General features: G+C 45.0%; 1 protein-coding gene across 1 annotated transcript; it reads left to right on the top strand.

The window, feature by feature from the left end:
- Positions 1-544: 544 nt before the first annotated feature.
- Positions 545-11,219, top strand: LOC147109840 (uncharacterized). The gene is given in 7 exon segments (XM_086002396.1): positions 545-667; positions 3,726-3,845; positions 5,139-5,207; positions 8,236-8,315; positions 10,096-11,021; positions 11,024-11,045; positions 11,047-11,219. Coding segments are annotated over 7 exon segments (1,491 nt in total). The 3' UTR covers positions 11,198-11,219.
- The last annotated feature ends 72 nt before the right edge of the window (positions 11,220-11,291 follow it).

The raw sequence follows: 11,291 nt of genomic DNA, 5'->3' as shown, positions 1-11,291 counted from the left end.
TGTGATTGTAATTAGTTATCATTTAGTTGTTAAATGAATGTTATGTACTGTTTATCTAAAAGGGGAGGAATTGTTGCGTACGTACCTTTTAAGAGAATAATTGGTCTCGGACTGCAGTACCGGCAGTGACCACCCCTGTATCAAAGGCGCTAGTGAGCCTCTGTGTTTTTAGTTTCACTATTGACTTCCACCAGTAAAGGCTTAGTTTGTTCACTCCTGCTGTCCGTGTCTCAATTATTCACGGACGTAACAGCCAAGGGGCAACATGTAGATGAGAAATAGGAGGGGGCCAAGGATAGATCCTTGGGGGACACCAGAGGTAACGATGTGGGAGCGGGAAGAGAGGCTAACTGATATTCTGATCATTTCCGCACAGTATGATCCCAGCCCCAGACTTATCCCTCACTGCGGAGAGAGAGCGAGGCAGAGACTGTGAGGGAGCAGATACGTAGAGAGGAAAAGAAACACTGGGGTAGAATTTGACTTATTGTAGGTGCTATGGTACAAACCAGGAGATTGTGAATCAGCCACTCATTTTGCACCAATGGAAATAAAACTCGGGAGAGATGTAGGGCAGGATCCCGGTTCATTCCTGGAGACGGGACTGATTGTATACCCTGTGTTCATGCCCAGTGATACTGCACACCAGGAGCAGAGCCTGATCAATGTGACCCTGTGACACCTCGAGTGGGAGGGGCTCCGGCCACTTTGTGACATCGCTCCTTGCTGCTGTGTGATTGGCCCCTGGCTCCCGTGTGATGTCACCTGGAGACAGGGCCCCGCCCCTGGTTACGGCCCATCAGTGGGATGTCAGTGTCTGTATCTACCCCGTGCTGTACCTGCCCTGGGACTGTTTGCTGGGACAGTGTAGAGGGAGCTTTACTCTGTATCTAACCCGTGCTGTACCTGCCCTGGGAGTGTTTGATGGGACAGTGTAGAGGGAGCTTTACTCTGTATCTAACCTGTGCTGTACCTGCCCTGGGAGTGTTTGATGGGACAGTGTAGAGGGAGCTTTACTCTGTATCTAACCCGTGCTGTACCTGCCCTGGGAGTGTTTGATGGGACAGTGTAGAGGGAGCTTTACTCTGTATCTAACCCGTGCTGTACCTGCCCTGGGAGTGTTTGATGGGACAGTGTAGAGGAAGCTTTACTCTGTATCTAACCCATGCTGTACCTGCCCTGGGAGTGTTTAATGGGGTAGAGGGAGCTTTACTCTATATCTAACCCGTGCTGTACCTGCCCTGGGAGTGTTTGATGGGACAGTGTAGAGGGAGCTTTACTCTGTATCTAACCCGTGCTGTACCTGCCCTGGGATTGTTTGAAGTGACAGTGTTGAGGGAGTTTTACTCTGTATCTAACCCGTGCTGTACCTGCCCTGGGAGTATTTGATGGGATAGTGTAGAGGGAGTTTTACTTTGTATCTAACCCGTGCTGAACCTGCCCTGGGAGTATTTGATGGGACAGTGTAGAGGGAGCTTTACTCTATATCTAACCCGTGCTGTACCTGCCCTGGGAGTATTTGATGGGACAGTGTAGAGGGAGCTTTACTCTGTATCTAACCGTGCTGTACCTGCCCTGGGACAGTTTGAAGGGACAGTGTAGAGGGAGCTTTACTCTGTATCTAACCCCGTGCTGTACCTGCCCTGGGAGTGTTTGATGGGACAGTGTAGAGGGAGCTTTCCTCTGTATCTAACCCGTGCTGTACCTGCCCTGGGAGTGTTTGATGGGACAGTGTAGAGGGAACTTTACTCTGTATGTAACCCGTGCTGTAGTTGCCCTGGGAGTGTTTGAAGGGACAGTGTAGAGGGAACTTTACTCTGTACCTAACCCGTGCTGTACCTGCCCTGGGAGTGTTTGGTAGGACAGTGTAGAGGGAGCTTTACTCTGTACCTCACCCGTGCTGTACCTGCCCTGGGAGTGTTTGGTGGGACAGTGTAGAGGGAGCTTTAATCTGCATCTAACCCGTGCTGTACCTGCCCTGGGAGTGTTTGATGGGACAGTGTAGAGGGAGCTTTACTCTGTATCTAACCTGTGCTGTACCTGCCCTGGGAGTGTTTGATGCGACAGTGTAGAGGGAGCTTTACTCTGTACCTAACCCGTGCTGTACCTGCCCTGGGAGTGTTTGGTGGGACAGTGTAGAGGTAGCTTTACTCTGTATCTAACCCGTGCTGTACCTGCCCTGGGAGTGTTTGATGGGACAGTGTTGAGGGAGCTTTACTCTGTACCTAACCCGTGCTGTACCTGCCCTGGGAGTGTTTGATGGGGCAGTGTAGCGGGAGCTTTACTCTGTATCTAACCCGTGCTGAACCTGCCCTGGGACTGTTTGATGGGACAGTGTAGAGGGAGCTTTACTCTGTATCTAACCTGTTCTGTACCTGCCCTGGGACTGTTTGGTGGACAGTGTAGAGAGAGCTTTACTTTGTTTCTAACCCACTGTACCTGCCCTGGAGGTATTTGATGAGAGCTTTACTCTGTAACAGAGGATTACATGGGATATACAGCACAGAACCAGGCCATTCGGCCCAGCCAGCCCATGCCGGTGTTTATGCTCCGCTCGAGCCTCCTCCCGTCTCACCTCATTGACACTGTTAATTCTTTCTGTGTCTTTAGATTTGAACTTCTCTTTTACCAGGTTTATCCGAGTCTTGTAGTTACAATTTAACTGAAAGTACTGCTGTGGATTTGCCTTTCCTATTCCAGTTAGCACCTTAGGTCTGATCAGAGACTGAGCAAACCTCCCAAAACATGAGGAGTGATCTGATCGAGGTGTTTAAAATGATGGTCCACCACCATCTGCTCAAGGCAACTAGGGATGGGCATTAAAGATGGTCTTGTTAGCATTGACCACATCCTGAGTAAAACTTAAAAAGGGAATTGACAAGGTAGCTGATTTCCAAGAGTGATTTTTCTAATAGTGAATTCTGTAATCAAGCGACATCAAATTAAAATTAGAACTAAGCTGTTGAAAATTCAATCCAGGAAAATAATCTTAAAGCAAAATATTGTGTGAATGTGAAATGCACTACCACAGGAGGCCATTGATGCAGATTTAATTCAGGTATTTAAAAGTGGATAGATTCTTAGGTTGTATCGATATTAATTGAATGGAGAAAGTGGGGAAAATGAGGTTAAAAGAGTAGATCTACCATAGTTAACAACATGGTGAAGCTTGCTGAAAGGTCTTTTGCTGTGTACCTTGAAGTTACCAGACTGATCTCGACTATGACGTTCGGGTGACTGTGGATAAAGTCACACTGAGGGGGAGGAATCGGAGGCATTCACTATGGGTGTCCTTGAACAACTGGCTCAAAAACAGCAGTACCGAAAAACCTGCTGTAAGGTTTTTGTGTACAATTGGCTCTGGAATGTTGCATGTGAGCATAAAGAAGGTGAGGAAGAATAATTTAGAAAGGGGATGGTGTGTGGGAGCATTTTTAGCCATTTTGTTTTGCCTTCCCAGACGTCCTTTGGAGCATGGTAGCACCAACACTGATTGTAGAAGGTCTTGAGACAACTTTCCTTCAAGACATTCCAACATCATGCTGCCACGATATTGATGGCTCCCAATAAAGGCTGGCTGTGCCGACCCATTCAAGTGGTGTGGAGGATATTCTTTTAAATATTGGCAGATCTGACAGGGTAGCTAATCTTACAATTGTAGTTTGTGAAGATTACAGATAAAATGCCCAGATGTATCAGAAATTACATTCATTTTATGTCTCCAGATTCTGGAGAAGCTGAAAGACATTGCCGTTTATCTTTCCAAAGACGATTGGACAGAGCTAAGTGAATGGGTCGACATCCGTTATAAGAAAGTGCAGCAGAACTATGAAACCATGCTTGCAGTAGGTTTGTACAAAATCAATTATTTTCTTGCTTTCAACATTTCTCCCTTCCTCTCCTGAACATTCTGATTCGTACTGCCATACAATTCTTCCAATATTACACCCAAGTGGATGTTCTCCTCATATGTGGTTAGACATTTTGGTTGGGATTTTACATTTCACCGCTCCTGGCACACATTAGGAACACATATCAGGAAATGCAGCACCCCCAACCTGTGATTCGCTGAATATTAATTTACTTGCCTTGAAAAAATCCTGTCTGACTGTATGTAGGCTTGTGATATGGGGACAGCGCAGCTGATCCCGATCTCACCTGACTATCAGAACACCTCCTGTTATACCTGTGTGGCTTTCCCCCCACTTTTTGTGCAAAACGACTAAATGATTGTCATTAAAACTAAATGAAGAATAAAAACAGTAAATATTGGAATAAGGGAGGAAAGCTCTACATCTCAGATGCCATCAAGGACCTTCCTTTCCCTCGGTACTGAGAGTGACCGTCAGCTGTCACAAATGTACATCTCCTTCCTTTGGACTCTCCAATGGGTCCAATAGGGATCAGTGGCATAAAAATCTGGGAGAACAGGACTCTTAGAGGGCATGGACCTGAGTGCTGTGCTCCCAGCTCCCCAACATAACATAAAAGCTCCTTTTCCTCTGATCAGTCTGGGCTGGATTTAAATCCAGATGCCATTGATGAAAGGAAAGCCTCTGTGCTGCTCTTACCTGATATTATTCTAAAATGGTTCGATTCAACAGATGCCTTATGTTAGTAAGTTAAGTCAAATTAAATACAGGCAATTATCAACTGTAGATGAGTGGAATATTTTAATTTTCACAGGATTGAATGTACCAAATCCAGCGTTCATGTCAAGACCTAGCAGTGGGCACCAACCCCATGTCTATGTTTCATGTGACTCGGATGAGGAGTGGACGCCTAAACTTCTTGTGAAAAACCCACCAAGTAAATTGAATGTGTTTTCTTTGTTAAAGTATTAAATGTGCTTTTTTAACACCCTGATTATAACCAGTTTGTCCAGCAGCTAGTACAGATTTTTGTCAGGAGGCAGTTACTTTGAAGTTTTGGAGAGCTGGAGATTTAAGTAAATTGTCTGATCACATTTTCCCTTCTACTTGTGTAAGTTTTCTTTTCCAATTTTATCTGCATAATGTATTGATTTTTTTGGAGCCTAAATAAACTAGATATTTTTAGAATCGTTATGTTGTTAACATAATAAACTGAAATCTGAGATTATCTCAATCAGCAGTGATGTCTTACTTTCTTTCCAAGAGGTGAGATTCTTTAAGCCTCTCTTTAAGAATGAAGATACCAAGAAGACTAAGAAAGAGAATACCAGAAAGGTAATTCAAAGTAAACAGAAATTCTTATCAAACTAATAAATCGAGATGGAAACAAACTGCTAGATATTCACAGCAGGCCTGTCAGCATCTGAAGGATATATCGATACAAGTTCCCACCCAAACATTAACCAGTCTTTCTCCTTCAGACACGAATTGAGCTGCTACACACTTCCAGCATTTTCTGTCTTTATCTCAGATTGCTAGAAAACAATTTTTCTTTTTAATTTTGCTACATGACTTCCCAATTTGCGTCCCATGGTCCCTGGCAACTTGGTTCTATTTGTATTTATATTTCTTACATAAGAAAAGAATTAGGAGCAGGAGTCGGCCATATGGCCCTTCGAGCCTGCTCCGCCATTCAATAAGATCATGGCTGATCTTTGGCTCATCTCCACTCTCCCACCCGGGCCCCATATCCCTTGGTTCCCCTCGAGTCCAAAAGTCTATCTAGCTCAGCCTTGAATATACTCAACGACTGAGCATCCACAGCCCTTTGGGGCAGAGAATTCCAAAGATTCACAAACCTCTTAGTGAAGAAATTCCTCCTCATCTCAGTCTTAAATGGCTGACCCCTTATCCTGAGACTATGCCCCCTCGTTCTAGACTCTCCAGCCACGGGAAACAGTCTCTCAGCACTTACCCTGTCAATCCCCCTCAGAATCTTATATGTTTCAATGAGATCACCTCTCATTCTTCTAAACTCCAGGGAGTATCGGCCCAATCTCCTCAATCTCTCCTCACAGGACAACCCTCTCATCCCAGGGATCAATCTAGTGAACCTTCGTTGCACCACCTCTAAGGCAAGAATGTCCTTCCTCAGATAAGGAGACCCAAACTGTGCACAGTTCTCTTGGTTGCTTACTTGTCCTTGAAATACATGGCCAGGAGATTTGGAAAGGCCTTTTAGCGCTGTTGGTGGATAAATCCTCCACCAGCATCCCAAAAGCTGTGAATATCAGCAGCTTCAAATATCTGCAAATTAATCAAAACATGGATATAAATTTTATATGTTGCTCATGAGGCTCCATAATATGGATCTAGCTGGTTCATGAAGACAAAACCCCTTGGTCACTGCTGCTGTACTAACATTTCAAGGTTCCTCTTCCTGTCGTTGTAATCAAGAATTGCAATACTAACATCTGAAGGTTCCTAGATTTTCCAGTGGTTATAGTCAAGATTTGCATTTCTCATGTTGGGAACTAGATTCGAGGGGCAACATATCCGGTGACGCAGGGCTGCAGAAAGATCCAACTTCATTTTGGTGACCGTTATGTCCCACTATTCACTGGAACTCACTGAGACACTTCCAAAGATGCACACAAATTTGTCCAAGAACGGAAAGTGTTGAAAATAAATGTTTCAATGTTTGACAGCACATTAACAGGAACTTTACATGAACATTGGATAAAACACCCAAGTGGCTACCCTTGTGTGTTGTTAGTTGATATGATTGCACTAGGATGAGGGTGAGTGTGAGGGGTGGCTAGTGAGATGGGGATGTGATAATGTAGATAGAGAGGGATGGGTGGAGGTGCAAGGTAAGTTGGTGTAAGGATGTGCAGGAGTAGGGTAGGGAAGGCAGAGTGATGGGGATGTGTTGAGAGGTACAGCGGGATGAGGTTGAGAGTGGCTTTGTACTAACGTTTCATGATCTAATGAGATCATTGAAATGTTTGCGCCACAGCACCCAGGTCCTCCTGACCACATCCCTGCTTGTGCCCTCCTGTGCAATGTGCAACCAGGCTGTTTTGTTCTCCTGGGGAGGTGTCTTCCGCCCATCCGAAGGGAAGAGGACCTCCCTGCATGCTCTGACTCCGTAAGTATATGGAGGGAGACATGGGAGAGCCTGGGTGCAGCCCTGCCCCTCTGTGCAGTGATTGTCAGTGTTTGCAGCACTTCAATGCTGTAGAACACTGACAGCACAAATGTCAAAAGAAAGTTGGCCATGGTCCCTTTAAAGAAACTGGCTGATGACACTTCATGAATGATGTCACTAGACCCGCTTCCTCTAATTGGTCCGGGAAAAACGCTGGGCGGGCTTAACAAGCCCCATCAATGCAAATTCATTTTCCAGAGCGGGATGGAGCTAGCCACTGACATCACCCACCCCGGACCCACCGAGGTAAGCAATATCCCGGCCGCCATGTCATCCTCACAACTTACTTTCTCACCTAGCTTTGTATCATCAGCAAACCTGGATACATTACACTCGGTCCCTTAATCTAAGTCATTAATATAGATTGGAAATAGCAGAGGCCCCAGCACTGATCCTGGTGGCACCCCATTAGTAACAGCCTGCCACCCTGAAAATGACCCATTTATTCCTACTCACTGTTTTCTGTCCTTTAAACCAATCCTCTATCCAACCTTACCCTAACCCCCAACCCCATGAGCCCTTATCTTCTAGGACAACCTTTCATGTGGTACCTTATCAAAAGCGTTTTGAAAATCCTAATATACTACATCCACTGGTTCCCCTTTATCTACCCTGTCAGTTACATCCTCAACAAACTCGGATCAATTTGTGAAACACTATTTCCCTTTCAGAAAACCATGCTGACTCTGCCCAATCTTATTGTGATTTTCTAATTGCCCTGTACCACTTCCTTAATAATGGATTCCATAACTCCATGTTCCACAGAATGAAGGTATTTGTTACCAGTTGCTTGTGTACATCAGGCGGAATATAATGTTCGTTTTTAGGCATTGTCAAACATTACCTCTCTTTTAGCGATCACGCGTAGTTTGGGAAGACCAAAGGTGAAGTAGTAAAACTATGTGTCAAATCTGCTCCTGTCCCATTTTCCTGAAGGCATGATTCATGAGTAGATATGTTTCCTAGTCTGGGCTGGCTTATTTTGCAGCCCTTTTGGCAATTGCTAAATGGCTGTTCTTCATGTGTTCAGCTCTTCATTGTCGGAGAAAATCGAATCTGGTTTCGTATATACGCACATACACTTTCCAGAAGTGATGATTAGTTAGCAATCAGTGGAAATCCTGGTTAATTTTATTCCCTTCCTTGCAAAAGGGTGCTGAGGTTAATTGTATTAATTTTACCACATTTGCTGAGATCACCAAATTGAACACAGGAGTACAGAATCAAACATGGTAACGTTCTGACCTGTGTGGCTCAGGACTACACTGGGGAGCGACAGCATTTATCCAACGGGTAGTTGGGTAGGTTTGTTTATTAAATATGCTACAACAACTAATGGAGAGGAAAAATAGACAAACACTTTGACTTGTACATAATCTCTTTAGTATTACAGGCAGTCTTGAGGCAGCTATTCTTTAATTCAGGAGCGGTGAGGGACAGTTTTACTGTCACATTCTGCATTTCAGAACCAAAAAGCTCCATCACAGATGGCGTCCCATTTAGAAGAGGATAAAGCTGAAGTTTCCAGGGGCTTCACTGAGGACACTGCCTCAGGTATGGAAGAGACAGCTCCAGTTAAAAAGATCAACAGAGAAACGAGTACTTTGGTTTGTGAAAGTGAAGCTCGTAGTGAATTCAGTAAAGGTATTTGTCCTGGAATAAAGGATTTCAGTAAAGTATTTCTATTTTGAATAATTGAGGGTGTTTTAATGAGGAAGAGATGCTCTATGTTGATAATGTGACCACTACCGTAGTCATTCAAATCAGATTAACACAGTGTCTTGCATTATTATGTAAATGTCTTCAGCATCTTCTGTGCAACCAGAAACAAACCTTACATGCAAGAATATTACAATTAATTGGTTCAATTTTTGTTCATAATCTTTTTGATTTATTCCACAGTTGTCTGTACTGGAAAGATCTTGGGGTCAGCAAATGAGGAAACAACCAAAGAGACTGAAAGCAGAAGACACAGTTTGAGAAAGAGAGAGAGAAAAGTTTACACTGAAGAAAGGGAACTTTGTGACGATAATTACCTGTGTATGTGCAAAGTAACCTATCCATTTCCTCAGGGCAGGAATAATTTATTGGGCGTTTTGGTGTGATGGCATAGGGGCCTTGGTAGGCCGGGGGATTGGTGGAGCAATGCAGCATGTCAGAGTGGTGGGACAGGAGTGCAGGCCTGTGTTTGCCCACAAACAGGCACCGATTGTTCTTTATCATTGAGGAAAAACAATCACAAATATGATCCCCAAACTATTGATAATAATTCTGGAATCTTCTAATGAAATATTATAGGACTTTCAATAATCATAAACTAATGGCCCCTGATTACAGGGAATAGCAGCTCCTTGTCTAAGATTTAAAGCATCCTATACCAGCCTACAGCAGGACCTGGACAACATCCAGGCTTGGGCTGACAAGCGGCAGCTAACATTCAAACTTATGAATGTCAAGCAGTGGCCATCTCCAAAGAATTGACGATGCAGCCAGAATTAAGTTGGGAGTCAGCATGGTTTGGGAAGGTTGTGTGGAGATGATGACATAACTGAAAGGGCAAAGTTGAGAAGTGGCACTGACCCCGAGAGTGATTTGCCTGATGGTTTAGAGGGACTTTTCTAACTGGATTGGCCGATTGAGCTTCATTCAAAGAATGAGGAAGCTTTCACCGATAGGAAGCAAAGCTCAAGGGGGAAAATTGAGTCGCGCCCCGCGGCCGAAATTCACCGGTAGCGCCCCAAGACCCTTGCGTTAACATTGATATAACCACGAATTGTACTTCCAAAAGAAACTTCTAGATCTTTCATTACACTGACAATTTCTCTTTCTTCCTTCTCCAGCAGCTCACCAAGTGCACCGAGATGAGTCTCATCCTTGCCCTCATTGCAATGTTGCTTTTACCACTGCAGAGTTTCTTCAGAAGCACATCAGGAGACATCCTGAATCCTGTGGACAAATTTCAGCAGGACAATCTTCGCCTCCCAGCACAAAATATCTTTGACAACGCGAAAGTGGGCAGGGATCATTCACACTCTCTGTCCAGAGGAGAGAATTTATAAAATCAGGTGATCTTCACCTACGCCAGCGTATCCACACAGGAGAGAGGCCGTATAAATGTACTGAATGTGGAGAGAGTTTCACAGAGGCAGGGAACCTCCAGAGACACCAGTGGATCCACACAGGAGAGAGGCCGTATAAATGTACTGAATGTGGAAAGAGTTTCACAGTGTCAGGGAACCTCCAGAGACACCAGCGGATCCACACAGGAGAGAGGCCGTATAAATGTACTGAATGTGGAAAGAGTTTCACACAGGCAGGGAACCTCCATACACACCAGCGGATCCACACAGGAGAGAGGCCGTATAAATGTACTGAATGTGGAAAGAGTTTCACACAGGCAGGGAACCTCCATACACACCAGCGGATCCACACAGGAGAGAGGCCGTATAAATGTACTGAATGTGGAAAGAGTTTCACACAGGCAGGGAACCTCCATACACACCAGCGGATCTACACAGGAGTGAGGCCGTATAAATGTACTGAATGTGGAAAGAGTTTCACGGTGTCAGGGAACCTCCATACACACCAGCGGATCCACACAGGAGTGAGGCCATATAAATGTACTGAATGTGGAAAGAGTTTCACACAGGCAGGGAACCTCCATACACACCAGTGGATCCACACTGGAGAGAGGCCGTATAAATGTACTGAATGTGGAAAGAGTTTCACACAGGCAGGGAACCTCCATACACACCAGTGGACCCACACAGGAGAGAGGCCGTATAAATGTATTGAATGTGGCGAGAGTTTCACACAGGCAGGGAACCTCCAGAGACACCAGCGGATCCACACAGGAGAGAGGCCGTATAAATGTACTGAATGTGGAGGCAGTTTCCCACAGGCAGGGAACCTCCATACACACCAGTGGATCCACACAGGAGGCCGTATAAATGTACTGAATGTGGAGAGTTTCACACAGGCAGGGAACCTCCATACACACCAGTGGATCCACACAGGAGAGAGGCCGTATAAATGTGCTGAATGTGGAGAGAGTTTTACAGTGTTGGGACCTCCATACACACCAGCGGATCCACACAGGAGAGAGGCCGTATAAATGTACTGAATGTGGAAAGAGTTTCACACAGGCAGGGAACCTCCATACACACCAGCGGATCCACACAGGAGAGAGGCCGTATAAATGTACTGAA

The sequence above is a fragment of the Somniosus microcephalus genome, chromosome 12, assembly GCF_052327205.1.
Source record: "Somniosus microcephalus isolate GS21.2 chromosome 12, FLI_Smic_1.0, whole genome shotgun sequence".
Lineage (NCBI taxonomy): Eukaryota > Metazoa > Chordata > Chondrichthyes > Squaliformes > Somniosidae > Somniosus > Somniosus microcephalus.
Note: the sequence above shows the minus strand (reverse complement) of the source record. Positions and strands in the feature narration are given on the sequence as shown.